Raw genomic sequence first — 22659 nt, 5'->3', positions numbered from 1 at the left:
TTTGTAATTTGACCAGGCAGGACAATGGCCATATTCATCCCACGGACAACAGGTGTCTCCCTGGGTGCCTGACTTAAACAAACCACCTTACCATCAGAATCCTCCTTGTCAATTTCCTCCTCAGCGCTAGCAACACCCATATCCTCATCCTGGTGTACTTCAACAGTGACATCTTCAATTTGACTATCAGGAACTGGACTGTGGGTGTTCCTTCCAGCACTTCCAGGGGGCGTGCAAATGGTGGAAGGAGCCACCTCTTCCCGTCCAGTGTTGGGAAGGTCAGGCATCGCAACCGACACAATTGGACTCTCCTTGGGGTTTTTTGATTTAGAATAACGCACATTTTGTGCTTCCATCCTCATGTGAAGATGAACCACTAGCCATGAACATAGGCCAGGGCCTCAGCCATTCCTTGCCACTCCATGTCGTAAAAAATGGCATATTGGCAAGTTTTCGCTTCTCCTCAGATGATTTTAATTTAGATTTTTGGGTAATTTCATTGAACTTTAGTTTTTTGGATTTTACATGCTCTCTACTATGACATTGGGCATCGGCCTTGGCAGACGACGTTGATGGCATAGAATCGTCTCTGCCATGACTAGTGGCAGCAGCTTCAGCACTAGGTGGAAGAGGATCTTGATCTTTCCCTATTTCATCCTCCACATTTTTGTTCTCCATTTTTTAATGTGTGGAATTATATGCCAGTAATATTATTATATCAATAGCAATGGCCTACTGTACTGTACAACTATATACTGTTGGTCACCAAAATGCTGCACTGTACTACTATATATACTGCTCACAAAAATGCAGCACAGATATGGAATGGATACTTGCAGTGACACAGAGCTGCAAGATACAGCAATGACCTACTGTACTGTACAACTATATACTGTTGGTCACCAAAATGCTGCACTGTACTACTATATATACTGCTCACAATAATGCAGCACAGATATGGAATGGATACTTGCAGTGACACAGAGCTGCAAGATACAGCAATGGCCTACTGTACTGTACAACTATATACTGTTGGTCACCAAAATGCAGCACACTGAGCACAGATATTTTCAGCACACTGAGCACAGATATGGAGCTTTTCAGGCAGAGAACGTAGATATTTGCAGCACACTGAGCACAGATATTTGCAGCACACTGAGCACAGATATTTGCAGCACACTGAGCACAGATATGGAGCTTTTCAGGGAGAGAACGTAGCCACGTCCTCCCCGTTCAATCTCCAATGCACGAGTGAAAATGGCGGCGACGCGCAGCTCTTTATATAGAATACGAATCTCGCGAGAATCCGACTGCGGGATGATGACGTTCGGCCGCGTTCGGGTAAACCGAGCAAGGCGGGAAGATCCGAGGCTGCCTCGGACCCGTGTAAAATAGGTGAAGTTCGGGGGGGGGGGGGGGGGGGTTCGGATCTCGGAGGACCGAACCCGCTCATTTCTACCAGTAACCATACAAACATTTCTAAATTATTAAAGAGGACAAGTCACCTGTCAAATATTACATGCATGCTATAGTATCAGTTCCAGAAACATAATCTAATTCATTCTTTACCATTTTCACTTGTCACATTTTTTAACAAACACATATGCAGCAAAGGTTGAAAATGAAAGATGAACTGTTACCTCTATATTTTAAAGGTGAACTGAAATAGTGATCTTTAATGTAATGACCTTACCTTACCACAGTGTTCTTCTGCAAAACAGACAATGGTATTTTATGTGCATTGTTTTTTTTTGTTTAAGCAAGTGTGGCTTTTTTTATATTTAATAACTACTTTGTTTCCTGTATTTTACATTAAGTTATTATCATGATGAAATAGGTGACCTTTCCAATATAAAAAAACAAATCATATGGTACTTAGAAAATTCTCCCTTCTGTTTTCTGCTTGTTTGATGATTAGAATAAAAATTGCCTTTTTAGCATAAAGTACTGTAGGGTTGTTATTTGACTGCATGGTTTGTGTTTCACAACAGTGCTTCCATTGTAACTAAAATTGTCTATTACAGTTGGCTACGCAAAAAATACAGATAATGTAAAACTTTTTATCATTTAGGATATAGTCAAGCATGTGTAAAACTACCCTCATATTCAGTGACACAATAGTTTCCCTAGCACTAGAAATTCCCCAAATTCATATTTTTTTTCATTGATTTTTTAAAAACAACGGTACACATGTGTAAATCTGTGTTCTAAATTCTAGCAGTTTAGATTAATCAGATTTCAAAAAAGCAGATTTCAAAAAAGAAAAAAAAAACAGCAGATTTCAAAAAATCAGATTTCAAAAAAGAAAAAAAAATCAGCTGAATCCAAATGTTGATACTAGATCCCATGTATGCTTAAGAATGGCAAGCATGTAAGATCCTTTCACCTTGTGTTGTTGGAACACATTTATAACGCAGGATGAGAGAATGATGTTAAGAAGTGACATAGCTTAGTGAGCTAGGCTATTTCCAGGTTCTTTGTTGCTATAAATGTAAAGTGGTCTTTTGGTTTCAATGTTGATGGATAAGGTCTGTGGATCAAACACACACACACACACACACACACACACACACACACACACACACACACACACACTTACTTTCACACATGCCAGTGGAATTTATCAACTACTGTAAGCTGATTTTCCATTCTCAACAATAAAAATGATTTGATCAGAATGATTGTTTAGAAAGCACCATAAATAAAAAGAAACTAGTAATTATCTGATTTAGAGTGACAACTACGCCAGTTTGTGCAGTATAAATAGCATACATTGGCTCTGTGTTTGCAGGGGTAGATTTCCCACTAGGCACATGAGGCATATGCCCTAAGGATGACACTTGCTGGAGGGGGCGGCACAGCATGCTCACTTACATTAGGCCCTGCTAGGCTGATGGCCAGTTGAGGCCAGGTGATTCTTTTTTTTCTTTTTTTGTCATTATGTTTTTACTTTGCAACTGGTGAGGGAGGAGTGGGCAATGGTTATTAAATTGTGGTGGTGGAGGGGAAGTGATGTTGGTGCTGCTTTGGAAGTCGGGAGGCACTAACGTAAAGGGGGCAGTGACATGATAGAGGGCGGCCGATAATGGGCCTAATTCAGACCTGATCACTCGCTGGGAGTTTTTTGCACTGCTGCGAGCAGGTAAGTCACCGCCCACGGGGGAGTGTATTTTTGCTTTGCAAGTGTGCGAACGCATGTGCAGCCGAACGGTATGAAAAAGTTTTGTGCAGTTTCTGAGCTGCCCAGGACTTACTCAGCCACTGCGATCACTTAAGCCTGTCCGGGGCCGGAATTGACATCAGACAACCACCCTGCAAATGCTTGGACATGCCTGCGTTTTTCCAACCACTCCCTGAAAACGGTCAGTTGCCACCCACAAACGCCTTCTTCCTGTCAATCTCCTTGTGATCGGCTGTGTGAATGGATTCTTCGTACAATCCATTGCACAGCAACGATCCAGTTTGTACCCGTGCGATGCGCCTGCGCATTACGGTGCATACACATGCACAGTTCTGTCCTGATCGCAGCGCAGCGAAAAATCCTATCATGCAATCAGGTCTGAACTGTGCCTATGTATGCAACTGTGGCTTTTTAGTGAATGCATGTAGATATAAAGGTATTTTTACCAATAACGCAGGCATAAAGTGCACCCTGCCCCCCCAAAAAAATAATAAAATAATAATAATAATAATAATAATAATAATAATAATAATAATAATAAAAAAATCTACTGGCTTATGCCAGGACAGTACAGCAATATATGCACCATGAGACTCAGACAATCAGAAATGGCTGCCATTCATCATCATCATCATCATCATCATCATCATCATCATCATCATACTGTATGTTCATTTGTGTCTGTTATGGATTACATGAGATGCATACATTTCCATCAACAAGCCCAGGCTGTACTCAGCCAACATATGCTGAGCCCCACCAGTTGCTCTTCCTCCTCTCTAAGCGAAATGCGTTGTGTGCAAACAATGCACCAGAAACTGTATATATATCTGGATATGTATGAATATTTTTTGTGCATGCACAGTATAAAAACATTCTGCTTATGTGCAACTCTACATTAATCACAGTGTGTATTTTATAATTAAGAAAACTAGTGTATTACAAATATTCTTCAGAGCTTGATAGAAGAAAAATAAATCCTATCTGGAATTTATTGTTATAAAATAGCAGGATTCTGGTTTGTATTGTACTTATTAAGCTCTATAAAATGAATAACTTACAGTTAAACTATAATTTAATTTGTAATCTTTATTAAATCTATTGATTGGGGCAATGCAGTGCAGCTGTCTGCCTTAATGAATACACATAGGCAGAATAATGTTCTATAGCTCACACCCACAGGCTTTTCTATCTATATCTCTATTACTCCTGTGTTGAAGTCTTCCTTAGTAACTGGACTGAATGCACCTTTTCTAGTTCTGTTGTCAGGTTGTGAAGACCTGATCTGGCAGCAGTAATTGGGCACAATATGTCATCTGCTGATCATCTGTATATCTAAAATTATCACAAGAGGGTTTTATTTAAAGCATATGTCATAAAAAGGCAAATACAGTATGTATTTAAGTGCCTCTTTCTTATCTGAAACAACTTTTTAAAACAAATCATTGTAATGTCATTTCTGAATAACAGCAAGCACACTTTGGGGTAAATTTACTAAGATTCGTATTTTCCCGTTTCAGGTCAAAGTTCAATCACGAATGACATCGACAGTGTAAAATTGCAACTTTTTGAATTGATTACGTCTAATTTACTAAGCTGCCGTATTTAGCCTTTTCGGGTTTTCCAATGTCGATGTCATTCGTTTTTTTTTTCTGTTTTTTACGGCAGTGATTAGCAAAACACTGCCGACTTTTTTACAATGAATCTCGGCCGGATCTGTGTGATCCGTGCTGGGGTTCATTTTTTTTTTTTTTTAAATTAAACACTGTAAAATCCCCCAAAAAAATTGCGTGGGGTCCCCTCTCCTAAGCATAACCAGCCTCGGGCTCTTTGAGCCGATCCTGGTTGCAAAAATATGGGGAAAAAAAATGACAGGGGTTCCCCCATATTTAAGCAACCAGCATCGGGCTCTGCGCCTGGTCCTGGTTCCAAAAATACGGGGGACAAAAAGAGTAGGGGTCCCCCGTATTTCTAAAACCAGCACCGGGCTCCACTAGCTGGACAGATAATGCCACAGCCGGGGGTCACTTTGATATAGTGCCCTGTGGCCGTGGCATCAAAAATCCAACTAGTCACCCCTGGCCGGGGTACCCTGGGGGAGTGGGGACCCCTTCAATCAAGGGGTCCCCCCCCAGCCACCCAAGGGCCAGGGGTGAAGCCCGAGGCTGTCCCCCCCCATCCAATGGGCTGCGGATGGGGAGGCTGATAGCCTTTTGTGATAATGAAAAGATATTGTTTTTAGTAGCAGTACTACAAGGCCCAGCAAGCCTCCCCCGCATGCTGGTACTTGGAGAACCACAAGTACCAGCATGCGGCGGAAAAACGGGCCCGCTGGTACCTGCAGTACTACTACTAAAAAAATACCCAAAAAAAGACAAGACACACACACACCGTGAAAGTAAAGATTTATTACATACATGCACACAAACATACATACATACTTACCTTATGTTCACACGAGGGTCTGTCCTCTTCTCCAGTAGAATCCAAGGGGTACCTGTTGAATAAATTCTACTCACCAGATCCCGGGTCCCAGGGTCCTCGGGGCAACCATTTGTAATCCAGGTACTTGAATAAAATAACAAAACGGAGAGCCGAGCCACGAACTGAAAGGGGCCCCATGTTTTCACATGGGACTCCTTTCCCCGAATGCCAGAAACCCACTCTGACTGATGTCTAAGTGGGTTTCTTCAGCCAATCAGGGAGCGCCACGTTGTGGCACCCTCCTGATCGGCTGTGTGCTCCTGTACTGTATGACAGGCGGCACACGGCAGTGTTACAATGTAGCGCCTATGCGCTCCATTGTAACCAATGGTGTGAACTTTCTGCTCAGCGGTGACGTCACTTTAGGTCAACCGCAGGGCAGAAAGTTCCCACCATTGGTTACAATGGAGCGCATAGGCGCTACATTGTAACACTGCCGTGTGCCGCCTGTCAGACAGTACAGGAGCACACAGCCGATCAGGAGGGTGCTACAACGTGGCGCTCCCTGATTGGCTGTAGAAACCCACTTAGACATCAGTCAGAGTGGGTTTCTGGCATTCGGGGAAAGGAGTCCCATGTGAAAACATGGGTCCCCTTTCAGTTCGTGGCTCGGCTCTCCGTTTTATTATTTTATTCAAGTACGTGGATTACAAATGGTTGCCCCGAGGACCCTGGGACCCGGGATCTGGTGAGTAGAATTTATTCAACAGGTACCCCTTGGATTCTACTGGAGAAGAGGACAGACCCTCGTGTGAACATAAGGTAAGTATGTATGTATGTTTGTGTGCATGTATGTAATAAATCTTTACTTTCACGGTGTGTGTGTCTTGTCTTTTTTTGGGTATTTTTTTAGTAGTAGTACTACAGGTACCAGCGGGCCCGTTTTTCCGCCGCATGCTGGTACTTGTGGTTCTCCAAGTACCAGCATGCGGGGGAGGCTTGCTGGGCCTTGTAGTACTGCTACTAAAAACAATATCTTTTCATTATCACAAAAGGCTATCAGCCCCCCCATCCGCAGCCCATTGGATGGGGGGGAACAGCCTCGGGCTTCACCCCTGGCCCTTGGGTGGCTGGGGGGGGGACCCCTTGATTGAAGGGGTCCCCACTCCCCCAGGGTACCCCGGCCAGGGGTGACTAGTTGGATTTTTGATGCCACGGCCGCAGGGCACTATATCAAAGTGACCCCCGGCTGTGGCATTATCTGTCCAGCTAGTGGAGCCCGGTGCTGGTTTTAGAAATACGGGGGACCCCTACTCTTTTTGTCCCCCGTATTTTTGGAACCAGGACCAGGCGCAGAGCCCGATGCTGGTTGCTTAAATATGGGGGAACCCCTGTCAATATTTTCCCCATATTTCTGCAACCAGGATCGGCTCAAAGAGCCCGAGGCTGGTTATGCTTAGGAGGGGGGACCCCACGCAATTTTTTTAAATAAAATAACCACTTTCCCACCCCTTCCCACTGATATACATGCACGGATCTCATGGATCCCTGCATGCCTATACAATCACGGATTAAAAAAACAGGTCTGTTTTTTTTTAGCACTTTTTTACGAGTTGTAATTTTTCACGGCAGTGTTTGTTTTTGTTTTGCTTTGCACTTCTTAGTAAATGACCGAGATTCATACTTAAACAGCCGCGTTTTGACCGATGGTGTATTCATTTGTATTTTTTTTGTTGGACTTCCATAAAATTACGAATGCTCTCATCACTGCCGTGATTATTGCTTAGTAAATTACCGAGATGACACTTTGATGAAAAAACGGCATCTCGGTCAAAATCGGGACCTTAGTAAATTTACCCCTTTGTCTATATATAGAAGATGGTTTTATGTATTTCTAATCAAGATAAAAATGTATTATGCAATCATAATCATGAACGTTAATTAAAAAAAAGCCCCCTATACCCCTTCAAAAACAATATTTTGGAACTTTTTAGCAAGAACTAACACAAAATATGACTTTGAATAGGATTATTCAGAAAGATCTCAGTTATGAGAAGAGAGGCCAAACTATATTTACATGAGAGATGACTATTTGGGGGATTATGATCACTTTGGGCCTGATTCTGGGTCAGAAGCCTCTCTCTGTACGGATGCATACAGCACTTGTACAGATGCAAATGTACGCACTGTACAGAACTTGAAATGGGGAGTTTCCGGGAAGGATCTGGATGCCACATTGGGAGTGCATGGAAGCGTCCTAACTTATGGAAGTGTCATGGGCATGTATGGAAAGCTCTGTGTGATTAGGGGTCTATTTATATAGCAGTGAAAAGAGTGGAGAAGTAAACCTTTGGAGAACTTGCCCATGGCAACCAATCAGCTGCTCCGTACAATTGTATAGTATGCAAATTCTAAATGTTACTTCAATGCTGATTGGTTGCCATGGGCAACTTCTCCACTGGTTCACTTCTCCACCCTTTTCACTGCTTCATGAATAGACCCCCCTCTGAGTTGTGTGTGTGGGGAAGGGATGCTCATTTCTGATGGATCTCTTGCACTTAGTATGGGGCTGGTGCAGTGCTGATATTACTGATGCAGCATCTGGAATAAATTCAATGGGCGGCATGGCTTTCCGCTAGCAGATGCACAATGCCCCACATTAGCCATACGGATTGTCGTAGTGGCATAAGGTAATCAGACTTCCATGGCTCCCGGCATCTACAGCTACTTTGCATGTCAGCCCCTTTGTGTACGTACATTTATTGTAATTCTCTGATAACTACTTCAAAAATGTATTTAAAGAAATTGAGTGTGCCATTATGGTTGAAAGAAAACAGAATTGGATTAAGTTATGATACTTCTTCTGGAAGAACTGGCTAAGATATAAGTAAATTAATGGTTAATGTTGATGGATATTGTAGAGATTATGGGCATAATGCAAGGTATACTGCTTTGATGTCAGGTTACATTTCTGCCACACACCGATCAATGGAATGTTATTCTCACTTAGGAATCCTGAAGGTGGGTCTGGTGTAGTAACATTCTCACTTAGGAATCCTGAAGGTAGGTCTGGTGTAGTAACATTCTCACTTAGGAATCCTGCAGGTGGGTCTGGTGTTTTAACATTCTCACTTAGGAATTCTGAAGGTAGGTCTGGTATAGTAACATTCGCACTTATGAATCCTGAAGGTAGGTTTGGTGTAGTAACATTCTCACTTAGGAATCCTGAAGATGGGTCTGGTGTAGTATCATTCTCAATCAGGAATCCTGAAGGTGGGTCTGGTGTAGTAACATTCTCACTCAGGAATCCTGAAGGTGGGTCTGGTGTAGTAACATTCTCACTTAGGAATCCTGAAGGTGGGTCTGGTGTAGTAACATTCTCACTTAGGAATCCTGAAGGTAGGTCTGGTGTAGTAACATTCACACTGATGAATTATAAAGGTAGGTCTGGTGTAGTAACATGCTCACTTAGGAATCCTGAAGGTGGGTCTGGTGTAGTATCATTCTCAATCAGGAATCCTGAAGGTGGGTCTGGTGTAGTAACATTCTCACTTAGGAATCCTGAAGGTAGGTCTGGTGTAGTAACATTCTCACTTAGGAATCCTGAAGGTGGGTCTGGTCTAGTAACATTCTCACTTAGGAATCCTGAAGGTGGGTCTGGTCTAGTAACATTCTCACTTAGGAATCCTGAAGGTGGGTCTGGTGTAGTAACATTCTCACTCAGGAATCCTGAAGGTGGGTCTGGTCTAGTAACATTCTCACTCAGGAATCCTGAAGGTGGGTCTGGTGTAGTATCATGCTCAATCAGGAATCCTGAAGGTGGGTCTGGTGTAGTATCATGCTCAATCAGGAATCCTGAAGTTAGGTCTGGTGTAGTATCATGCTCAATCAGGAATCCTGAAGATGGGTCTGGTGTAGTAACATTCTCACTTAGGAATCCTGAAGGTAGGTCTGGTGTAGTAACATTCTCACTTAGGAATCCTGAAGGTGGGTCTGGTGTAGTAACATTCTCACTCAGGAATCCTGAAGGTTGGTCTGGTGTAGTATCATGCTCAATCAGGAATCCTGAAGGTGGGTCTGGTGTAGTAACAGTCTCACTTAGGAATCCTGAAGGTAGGTCTGGTGTAGTAACAGTCCCACTTAGGAATCCTGAAGGTAGGTCTGGTGTAGTAACAGTCTCAGTCAGGCATCCTGAAGGTGGTCTGGTGTACTAACATTCTCACTTAGGAATCCTGAAGGTGTGTCTGGTGTAGTTTCATTAGTAAGTACATTAATTATGATCTTGTGAGCAGGAAAGCCATTATCTGAGCAATAATACACGTCTGCCTACATACTTGGGCTGTTGAATGTACAGTGTATAGTATAACTCCGTAGATAATGAAAATCTGAATATGAAGTTCAGTTTGTATCAAAGTTATTTTATTGTGCGATTAATACTGTGTGCTCTACTAAATATGTTTGTTGTTTCTATTTCTAGGCAACATCTTTGTGGTGAGCTTATCTGTTGCAGATCTAGTAGTGGCGATATACCCATATCCAGTTATCCTAATAGCAATTTTCCATAATGGATGGACACTTGGAAATATTCATTGCCAAATCAGTGGTTTTATCATGGGACTAAGTGTCATTGGTTCTGTCTTCAACATTACAGCCATAGCCATTAACAGATATTGCTACATCTGCCATAGCCTGCGGTACGACAAGTTTTATAATCAGAAAAGTACCCTTGTCTACCTTTGTCTAACTTGGATACTGACTGTTATTGCAATTGTGCCAAACTTTTTTGTTGGCTCTTTACAGTATGACCCTCGGATTTTCTCATGCACTTTTGCGCAAACAGTCAGCTCTTCATACACAATAACAGTGGTTGTGGTGCATTTTCTTGTCCCATTGGCTGTGGTGACATTCTGCTACTTAAGAATATGGGTTCTGGTTATTCAAGTCAAGCACAGAGTAAGACAAGACTCTAAGCAGAAGTTGACACCAACAGACCTACGGAATTTTTTGACTATGTTTGTTGTGTTTGTCCTCTTTGCTGTCTGCTGGGGACCATTAAACCTCATTGGCCTTGCTGTAGCCATTAATCCTTTTCAAGTGGCTCCAAAGATCCCAAAATGGCTATTTGTGTTGAGCTATTTCATGGCCTACTTTAACAGTTGTCTCAATGCTGTAATCTATGGTCTGCTTAATCAAAACTTTCGCAAGGAATACAAAAGAATATTGATGTCATTGTGGATTCCAAGACTCCTGTTTATTGACACATCAAGAGGTGGAACTGAAGGAGTTAAAAGCAAGCCATCTCCAATTGCAACCAATAACAACCAGGCTGATATATGTGTATAAGCACATTGGACGGCCATTTTGTATGAGTTGTGCTCATTTTTCCAAATTATGTTTAACATTTCTCACTATGTGCCTGTTACCATGCACTTTGTCTTAATACTTAAGGAAAACATAATTATCTTCTACATGACAATGGTATTAATTGAAAAAGCAATCAAAACCATTTCACTCTATATATTTTTGTATTGACAAATTGAGAACATTGTTTAAAATAATTACAGTTGCTCACTTTGATGTGCAAAGATTTTATTATGTTATTGATTCATATGTTAAGCATAACATTCAAGCTGGGTTAGCAGTGTCTATCCTATTGTTTTTACACCCACTAGTCTTGGGATTGAGTTAATTGACCATGATCAGAATTTCCCAAGGTTCATTTCTGCCTGTAAAGTTTTTAAGTGGATGATTTAATACCATGCATTACTGTCAGTACCTAATTACCCAAGTCAACCCTTACTGCAATTCTTGGATAATTTCATATTTGGGTAGTTGGTTGACAGTCTTTTTAAAACTTCTGCTCATATCACAAAAGTGTAATTTGTTGATGAAAACTATCCATTTATATTTATTATCTATTTTATATTTATAGATTCCCTCAACTGTTTCAAGACTACATAGATATACCACGCTACACAACGGCAACTCAGAGCTGTGATTCAAAAACAGCTAGAAAGCCATGTGACGCATACATCTTAACAATACAAACAATGAGATAGACACATTTAGCTACATTATAGGTTTGAGACATTTTTATTTGTTTTTACAAGATATCTAAAATACAGTATATATACTGTCTCTTTTACTTTGTTTTCTCTTAAAAGCCATGCAAATTATTTCTGCCACATATAGCCTGATGTTGTAAGACATCAATGAGTGGCCTGATGTTATATGGTGCCAGGATAAAAAAAAAGGTTTTTAAGCTCTTATCAGTTTTGTCATTTAAGCACATTACAGGGTTACAATAGTGAATTTGTATATACAGGTTGAGTCTCCCTTATCCAAAATGCTTGGGACCAGAAGTATTTTGGATATTGGATTTTTCTGTATTTTGGAATAATTGCATACCATAATGAGATATCATGGCGATAGAACCTAAGTCTAAACAGAATGCATTTATGTTACATATACACCTTATACACACAGCCTGTAGGTAATTTAATACAATATTTTTAAAAACTTTGTGCATTAAACAAAGTGTGTGTACATTCACACAATTCATTTATGTTTCATATACACCTTATACACACAGCCTGAAGGTCATTTAATACAATATTGTTAATAACTTTGTGTATTAAACAAAGTTTGTGTACATTGAGCTATCAGAAAACAAAGGTTTCACTATCTCAGTCTCACTCAAAAAATTCCGTATTTCGGAATATTCGGTATTTCTGAATATTTGTATATGGGATACTCAACCTGTATCAGATATAGCTTTTAAAAATAACTTGATGGTAATTACAGTAGCAAAGGTTTTACTGCCAATTTTCCAAAATTTTTTAGGTTAGTATAAAAAATATTAACATTTTGTGCATCTAGAGTACATATGATAAGTTATCTTTACAGCAATTACACATATATCCTGTCTAATAATCAATTCACAGAGTTTCTCCACATTGATCTTAGCCAATGCAGGGGTGTTTCGTTTTGGAACCAACAATATAAACACTACAGAAATTCAGCTTTAACATTGCCTTGATCACATGCCCTCAAGGACTGTTACTGTAAGTCTATTGTGTAACTCGGGTGCCGAGTAAGTCCTGGTGCAGAGTGAGGACAAGTTATGATGAGAAAAAAAATACTCAACAATAAAAGCATCAGCAATAAGCTTGACAGCATTTTTAATGCATACTATGTTGTACAACTGTTGTTAAAGGGGAACTAAAACCGACAAGTGAAGTTGTGATATTTGTAAAATGCTACTGCAGCTTTGTGAATAAAGTGCGATGGAGTATTCACACATCCCAGGGCTAAGTACAGAATTTTAATTGGAGCATACTACCTTTAAAATTTTTCTACAATAAAATTTGCTAATATGTACTGTTTATATATAATAGGCTGACTTGGTGGATCAATTGCTTTGTTTCTGCTGTGACATTATATTTTTCCTGGAATAATGCTGCCAATCACGCCAAATGCTGACATAAATGTAAGGATCTATGTTATTTCACTCAACAATGCCAAACCTTTCATATACTGTATATTTAGGATGAGAAGTTGCGTCATTTTCGGCTGTTGGGATTCCGGCATCGGTATCCTGACCACCGGGATCCTGACAGCCGGCAAATTGAATGTATCCCGTTCTGCTGGATTCAGTATGAGTTACTGGTGGGCAGGATGCCAGCTGTCCATATCCCAACAGCGGCATCCTGTCCGCCAGAATATTGGCAGCAGGGCGAGCGCAAAGAGTCTCCTTACGGGCCTGCTGCGCTCGCCATGCTGCGGGCTCGTTGGCTCGCTGCACTTGCCACGGGATCTATTCCCACTCTATGGGTGTCATGGACACCCATGAGTGGGAATAGTCTTGTTTTGCCGGGATCCAGCTGGCGGTATTGTCGGCTGTCGGGATTCCGGCATCGGTATCCCGACTGCCTGGATCCTGATAGCTGGCAAATTGAACGTATCTCGTTCTGCTTGCGCATCTTTTATGGCAGACTACCCCCCCCCCACTGAAGATAGCTCCAATTTATACAGTGCTGTATGACCATTATGTTTATTCAATATGTGAAGAAAAGATGCTCAGTAGCAATATGTATTACCTGCCTCTAGTATAGCTGTGACATTGGGGGTAATTCAGACCTGGTCGCACACAGGCTATTTTTTGCACTGCTGCGACCAGGTAATCACCGCCTACAGGGGGAGGGGGTAAAGGCTTTGCGATGGGATGTGCAGTGAGCTGCACAAACAAAAGTTTGTGCAGTATCTACACAGCCCAGGACTTACTCACCCGCTGAAATGATCCAGGAAGCAGCTGACGTCAGGGACCCTTCTCTGCAACGACTGGGCATGCCTGCGTTTCTTCCGATGCTCCCAGAAAATGGTGAATTGCCGCCCAGGAACGCCTTCTGCCTGTCAATCAACTTGTGATCGCCCCTGCGATCACTTTCTTTATAGAAGCCGTCACTCTCCGGCGACCCCTGTCGCCGGGCAACGACGCACCTGCGCATTGCGGGTCACACGCATGCGCAGTACAGACCCGTTCATGCGGCTGCGAGAAAATGCAGAGTGCAAACGGGTCTGAATGAGGCCCATTCTGTTAGATGGAGGAACTCCTAATGGGGACTATTGGTCATATAATTCCTTCAAACATACACATTTTTTTACAGACATACCAAAATCAAAGTTCCTGTACACGATTTTTATCATCAACTTAAAAGTTTGCATTAGTTAATGTAAAAACAGTCAAAACATTTAGGTAGCGCTGTTTTGTCACATTTGACATGTCTTGATTTTCATGTTTCAGCTTTTATTCTTCTGGCAGCAAACAAAAAGCCTGCACACGGTGCTGACATTAAGATACATGAATAACTAGGGTTTATTACTGTTTTCAGAAATATGAATTAAAACATCCAGGCAGGTTATATGTTGCCCTTATTGTAAATATATAAATGTATTTGTTACATTAAGTCATACTTGCCTACTCTACCAGAAATCCAGGAAAGTACACAAGCCTCTCACAGGAGGCAGGGTATGCTCACTGATAATGGCCACTTACCTGGTGAAGTGGATGGGACAGAGGCCTGATGAAGCCAGACACAATGCTCTCTGCACTTTCTACTTTGCCCTTGCCTATGGAATCTCCAAAAAAGGGGAGGTTCCAAAAGACAAGAAGTATGCTTTAAGTGAGAGCTGTGATGCTGTCTATTATGTCAAGATACAATGAGGCAGCATTATTCACTGGGTCCAATGAAATATTATCATCCAAGTGTCACAGAAAAAGCTAGAATCCTTACCTGGCATCTGACAAAAGAAGTGCACAGGACTAAAGGTAAGTGGAATGTACTGTAACACTAGATGGAATAGGACAATGGTTGTCAAACCCAGTCCTCGGGACACCACAAAGTCCAGGTTTTCCAGGTGCACTGTGTATCACCAATTGTCACATTTAAAAATTCACAGGTGACCTGGAAAACATGAACTGTGTGGGGTCCTGAGGATTGAGTTTGAGAACCTATGGAATAGGATATCAAACCACATCACCCTATGAATATCATACAGATATTCCACTGCTGGCAAAAGTTGTCTGAAATTTGTTATAAATCTTAAAATGGGATTCAGTATTATATTCCGGCGGTCGGGATCCCGACAGCCAGAATACCGGAGGCAGGCACAGCATGTCCTCTCGCAGGCTCGCTGTGTTTGCCATGCATCGGGCATGGTGGTGACCTTCGATTGACACAGGGTTATATTCCCCCTTGGGTTGTGGTGTGGACCACCAACTGAGTGGGGATTCCGGTCAGCGGTCGGGAATATGACTGTTGGTATTTTACCGGGTGTCAGGTTTCAGTATCCGGACTGCCGGGTTCTCGGCAGCTGCCAACTAGATAACCTCCACTTAAAATTTACCTTATGAAGCTGACCAGCAATCATTCCCCAGGTGAAACGTGCTTCAGGTTTCCGCATTGTGCACAGTAAGGTCCTGCCCTCTCCATGACCTCTGTATCCTAACTTCTGGTTCTTGAACAAGGAAATGACTGCATTTGACAGCTACTTTATATCTCATTTTTCTAAACTCTCATCAATATATTTAACACACTACTAATCCCTGGGCTGATTCAATACAGCACAGTCAGCAGTGACTTCTCTGATAGCAGATACCACTTGTTCTATTTTTATAATACATCAGACTGTGGGAGCACTACAAAGCACTTCACATGCAGGGCAGCATAAGTCCACTCACTGCGTCTGTCTGGCAACATTCATTATTCCTCTAAATAGTGAGTTAGAATTAGGATTAATTTCCCTCAATAGATATTAAATTATTAGCCTGTATGTATGTGAATTATCCTGGTTGTGGATGTTTTTAATATATGAGACTCTAACCCACACATTTTACTTAGCTGTAGACCATTTTTAACCCTAAAGACCACTCCTTCCCTTTTTCACATTTATTTACTTTCCTGGAAAGTATTTCTTGATAACTGGCACCTTTACATGCCTCTGAATTTGTAGAGGACAGTACCCTTTAATTATTATATTTGGAAATCAACTGAATTACTGCTGGTTGTGACATGTGTATTGTATCTGGTAGGGGAATTATTTTGTATGACATCTGATGAGACAGAGGAGAACCTTGGCTAGAAACTTAGGGGCAGATTTAACGAGTGATATTCTTTTTATCACTCGTTCATTATGAATGTTAAATGGTGCTTCTGTGATTTTGCAAATACATGATAGTTAGGAGCTGATTGGCTTTAACGTTTGTAGCGAGTGATAACAAGATTATCTGCCCCTTAAATTAAATTTATGAACTCGTTTCATGTATAGGAACGTTAGAGATCGTGTTCTACCTGCATTTCTGAATGACAAAACCCCTCATGCGTTGTACTGTTGTGTGTCCCTATGCTTGCTGTCCACGGCATCCCGTTATTGAGAATCCTGACAGGGGCAAGGTAAGCATACAGGTTCGGGATGAGTTTCCAGGAGCTGGGGTTCCGGCCGTCAGTATACCGACAATGGCATCTCTGCCGCCAGTATGCCGGCAGTAGGGTGAGCGGAAAGAGTCCCCTTGTAGGTTCGCTGTGCTCACCATGCTGCACTCGCCATGCTTCGCTCGCCACCCTGCAGTCGCCACAGGTTCTATACTCACTCTATGGGAATAGTCCTGTTTGCCCGGTATTTCGGCTGCCGGCATTTCCAGCTGTTGGGATTTCTGTGTCGATATCCTGAACGCCGGGATCCCAACTGTTGGCAACTTAAACATATACTGTACATATACCTAGTATACTTACCTTCCCGCAATGGCCCCCTAACCCTAACCATCCCTTGCAGCAGCCTAACCCTAACCCTCCCTGGGGGTGCCTAAACCTAACCTCCCTCGCAGCCTACACCTAACCCTCCCTCCACCACAGCCTAACCCTGACCATCTCCGGGCTTGCTAACCCCTGCTACCCGCGACCTAAACCTAACCCTCCCTTCCCACATCCTAACTTTAGACCTGCTCCTAAATCCACCCACCCTCCCTGCGGCTTACCTGTCCTGCGGCCCAGAACTCACTCATTCGGGATCCCGTCGGTCAGAATTCCGGCTCCGGGCCTGTGACCCTATTCGGGATGCTGGTGTCGCCATTCTGAGTGGGGTTGGGATTTCGACTACCCTTTTCACTATCTCATTCCCAATCTGTGGCTGTCTTCTGGCCTTCATTACCATTCTCATATTATGATTCTGCCCTTGTCCCTTTACAGCCCGGGCTCTGCACAATCCATGGAATTACCACATTCATCTCTTAAAATACTCTGTGCTGCTTTTAGTTCCTGAAAATGAGCTGACGTTTGACTTATCCCAACTCATCTTAGCACTGGGGATACACAGATGAGCAGCACTTGATAATATGATTGATACAAAAACAGGATACTTTGAATATAATGGCAAGAGATGACCTTGCTCTGCAAGGACTTGTTTGCCTAATGTGCATGTTTATGCTGCAATACATGACTTGCACACGCGCACACACACATATTGCAATACACACATACAGTATATATTTTTATTGCAGCACACATACACATATATAGACACATATATATATATATATATATATATATATATAAATATATATACACATATACACAAACAGAAAGTTCAGCACTCACCAAAGCAAGCTCACTTATCTTCACAACATCAATAAATAAGTGATGGGGGTTTAGTTGGTGAATTGGTCAATGCACAGAAGCCTGAAAACCGCTTGCCAAGGTACCCCACCCTCATGCAGGTCCTTCACTATCACAGAGTCCTAAAAATTTAAACCTGGCAACTGTATCACACATAATATAACTGCAAATATGCCTACTTGGTGATAGTGAAGGACCTGCATGAGGGTGGGGTACCTTGGCGAGCGGTTTGCAGGCTTCCGTGCATTGGCCAATTCACCAACTAAACCCCCATCATTTATTTATTGATGTTGTGAAGACAAGTGAGCTTGCTTTGGTGAGTGCTGAACTTTCTGTTTGTATATTTTAAGTAGGTGGGGGGGCTACATGCACCCCATCCTATAAGTGGTGAATGCAGACACTGCACCCCGCTTCTGGGGTGGCGAGTGCTGTGGTTTTATATTTGTTGGTATATTTATTTATTTATTTATTTATTGCAATACACATATATGAATTAAAATGCATGCAAGTGATAAATTAAAACTGACTCAAAAGGAAGGCAACTTTTAGACACTAACTAATTTAAGATAAAACATTCATACAGTTGGACCCACTTTGCAAAGCACTTGAGATAACTTATAGCTGTTTCCTAAAATTAAAATGTGTTACATTTTCTCAAGGGATACTTGAGACATTATATTTTAATCTGGTAGCTGTGTGAATACGTGTAAAACCAGCTATGAAAGATATCTTTACCTTTGTCACTCCACGACAGTATTAATCATTCCAAGCTGTTCATATGCAGTGTTGGAACAATACTTACAGCTTCCATGCTTCAGGCCTTCCTTCTGCATCACATCTACAGATGGGTCCACGGTTATCTTGGCTAGTTTGCTGTGCCTAGGGACAACATAGTTTATTAGCATAAGCCTTTCATCTATTGTTCTCAGCTGCAATACAATACAGAGAGAACAATACATCAGGGGATTAGGTCATTACAGCAGAGGATTAAGTCTGACTGCCCTGGCTCAGTTAATCCTATTAAAGGTCAAGATAAACATGGACCCATCTGTACTATACTGCATCCAGACAAAACACATCCAGTACAACAATAGACACAGATAAACATCCCACATCCTCCCAAAGCAATAAACTCTTACAGAATTCTCTAGGAAGACACAGATAAAAAGAAATAACTTACATTATTATATTAAAACGGTAATACACCAACAAATGATTTGAGCATAAGTAATTTTAAATGGAAATAAATGTTTTATACCTGTGTTTTACTCCTCATATACTATAAGGAATATAAAACCCCTACGGCGAAATGTAATAATAGCAGATGTCTCTGAGTTCCGCGCTCTGTATGAAAACCCTCAATAGACAACTAAATGCTTTTATGTGATTACAAAGCTCATTGTGATGTCTAATACACATATGTAATTGTAAGGGTACAGTATCCATTATATATTTACATTCCATTGATACAAATTATGGTATACAGTATGTTCATGTGTTGTCATCATTGTAAACAGCAAAAGATCGCTGTGCTGGGAAAACTCAATAGTACAGGTTGAGTATCCCTTATCCAAAATGCTTGGGACCAGAGGTATCTTGGATATGGGATTTTTCCGTATTTTGGAATAATTGCATACCATAATGATATATCATGGTGATGGGACCAAAATATAAGCACAGAATGCATTTATGTTTTATATACACCGTATACACACAGCCTGAAGGTAATTTTAGCCAATATTTTTTATAGCTTTGTGCATTAAACAAAGTGTGTCTACATTCACACAATTCATTTATGTTTCATATACACCTTATACACACAGCCTGAAGGTCATGTAATACAATATTTTTAATAACTTTGTGCATTAAACAAAGTGTGTCTACATTCACACAAATCATTTATGTTTCATATACACCTTATACACACAGCCTAAAGGTCATGTAATACAATATTTTTAATAACTTTGTGTATTAAACAAAGTTTGTGTACATTGAGTCATCAAAAACAAAGGTTTCACTATCTCACTCTCACTCAAAAAAGTCCGTATTTCGGAATATTCCGTATTTCGGAATATTTGGATATGGGATACTCAACCGGTATAATGATTAAACTCTATATGAAGTCTGTTCCTTACTAAGAAACACTCTGCTAGAGACTATTTGGGGCTGATTCATAGTTGAATGCAAATCGGCCACTGATGCGGTACGATTGCGTGAATGGGAATAAATGCAGATATTCACTCATATGAAGAGTTGATTTTATCTCTTCAACCGACCACTGCCATTTACCCACTTGTGAAAATAGCTGTCATCATCACCATCATCAGTATCAGCGTGTACTTGCATCAGACCTATACGCTATCCTGAGAATACACACATCTCTGTGTAATTCCACTTACATGCACATGTGCCCCTCGCTCTGCTCGTATTTCATGGAATTACTCAGTTGCCGTCCAATAATACCCAATCAGACACAAATGGAGATGCAGCTAAGATGCATATGGCTCCAGCACTTGCTTTGGGCATGTGTGTAGTGTGAGAGATCACATGATCGGTTAGCAAAATGGGCTGCATTCAACTCTGGAGCATGCCCTTTGAGTTTTATTTTTCATTTTAGTTCTAAAAAGTGGATTTGTCCATTAATTTGGGTAATGATACCAAAATGCATCCAATTTCTATCCACCCAAGCCATTCAATATAGTCTCACTCCAACTTTTAGGCCCATATATTGTTCTTTTGTTTTAGATCAGTTGTTCTTAACCTCAACCCTCAAATTTTCCCAACAGATCATGTTTTCCTGATTCTGTCTAGGGAAGCAGGTGGGATAATCGTTATGCAAATTAAAAAAATCTGCATAACATGACCTGTTGGTGGTACTTGAGGGCTGGAGTTGAGAACCACTGTTTTAGAAAATAAATGTTATTGTACCTTTTGTTCTCAGCCAGGGCCGTAATGAATGAGCTGGAGTTAAGTGTTAGATACTGCTGCTGTTCCTGATGATGAAAGCAATTCACACACCCGGTGAACTGTCATAGTCATGTAATCTTTAGTTTGCCCAGGTCTACTTGTCCGCATATCTGGACAGTGGGTACAATGGCATTTTGTAGGCAAATAATTCGTTTTTTTTATCCTGTTCTGGTAAAGGACAGAAATTGCTTTTCTAGTGAGATGGAATTTGGTAGGGAGACACAAGACCTCAGTTAACGATCTAAAACATGCTGCATTAACGATAGATATTGGATGCAGATTTTATATTACCATAGCTGTCATGGTGTCAGTGATCAGCTGTGTGACTGGGTGACAGCTGGGTGACAGCTGTCATACTTGCGTCCTCTTGCAATGAATTCTTTAACAGTTAATTGTATAAAGCTACTAGCAGCTTTCTTGGTCCCCTTCTGGGATGAACATTTACCCCCAGCAGCAACAGCTAGCTTATTGCTCAAGGATTCTTCTGAGGAATCCTGGATAATGGAGGAGGTGCCTAACCTTATGAAATTGGATGCAGGACCAATCATTAGTGAGTATATTGATGATAAAGGTGATTGCAGTGAAGATTGCAGGTGCTGGAATTGTTGTTAGTATTTGAGTAAAAATAGTTCCACACATAATAGGTAGATTTTTTGGTCTTAAACCCAGGCATGACAAAGGCCTTCTTATAATGGGTAAGAACTGCTTCCACTGGTTTCTGACTTACACAAACAACATCCTCATAATCAACATCCTCATTAGCATTGGCATCTGCTACACAAATATATATCCCTCATCCTGTTGTACTTCCACAGTGGCATCCTCAATTTATATGTCACCAGCTATACTTCAGTTGATCATCCCTACATTTTTTTTTTTAATTCAACAATTTTTATTAGATTTTTTATATAGAAATACAAAAACAGGGAAGACCTTCATGGTACAGACAAACCAAAAACCGGAGAGAAACCGGTATAGTTACAGTGTTCCAACGTAAAGTGCTTTTAAATCACATCAGTGAAATCAACAAATACATATATAGTCGGTAGCTGTGGGCTTGGGTAAGAGGCAAAGGATGGACAATCTTAGTCTACATGAGGTCTAGGAAATGATGAAAACAGTACCCGTGTACGTCTCAGCATACGAAATCATCATATACCCTAGGTCAAGCACCTAGTTTTACCTGAGAATTCACAGAACATCAATATACCGGAGAGGTCAATGAAGAAGACAGACAGGAGGAGGGGGGGGGGGAACAAATGGGGAAGACAATACAAGTATGATCAGTTCATGAATGAGTAACGGCCAAAGATATCTTAATTAAGAATAGTAAAAAGGCATTTCCGGCATGGTTAGCCACTCTAACCAAAGAGAAGGTTCAATATCTAATTGGCCTCGGACTAAACATCCAGCGTGGGGTATTAAAATTAGTATGATTACATTTCCTAGGAAAAGAACAGGAGGTCTCAAAGGAACAGTACATAGGCCTAAGTTATCAAGAGGCCCTATCGATTTGTCTATATAGGTACCAGTTTGTGGTCTCAAAAAGTTTATAGATGAAAGATTGTATGTCCGGATCTAGAGTATCAATGTACCTCTCCCACTTCTTGGCAAACCGCCTGACCCCCATTTCTATATCAGGAAGAGAAGCACGCCTCTCAAAATAAATAATTCGGAGGGTCATGTGTTTCACAGCCATCAAAGAAGGGGTAGACGGTTTGATCCAATTATTAAGAATTTGTTTCTTGGCAATTGTCAAAATGACAGAGATTACCGGAACAATATCTCTATCTTCAGGCCCAAGAGACCATTCCTAAAATCAAGTAACAAGCAAGCCTTAGGACGTTTTATTAACCGTAAGTTAAATACTGTGTTGAGATAAGCGACCACCTTATACCAAAACTTAGATATTTTCCG

General features: G+C 41.2%; 1 protein-coding gene across 1 annotated transcript in view; it reads left to right on the top strand.

The window, feature by feature from the left end:
• Positions 1-11072, top strand: part of GPR50 (G protein-coupled receptor 50) — a 353855-nt gene extending 342783 nt beyond the window's left edge. The window contains exon 2 of the mRNA XM_063935667.1: positions 10083-11072. Within this exon, the coding sequence (XP_063791737.1) occupies positions 10083-10948 (866 nt within the window). The 3' untranslated portion in view covers positions 10949-11072. The remainder of the gene's footprint in view (positions 1-10082) is intronic.
• Positions 11073-22659: the final 11587 nt, after the last annotated feature.

The sequence above is a fragment of the Pseudophryne corroboree genome, chromosome 8 (assembly GCF_028390025.1).
Source record: "Pseudophryne corroboree isolate aPseCor3 chromosome 8, aPseCor3.hap2, whole genome shotgun sequence".
Classification (NCBI taxonomy): Eukaryota; Metazoa; Chordata; class Amphibia; order Anura; family Myobatrachidae; genus Pseudophryne; species Pseudophryne corroboree.
The sequence above is the reverse complement of the archived record's forward strand: the minus strand, read 5'-3'. Positions and strand labels throughout refer to the sequence as shown.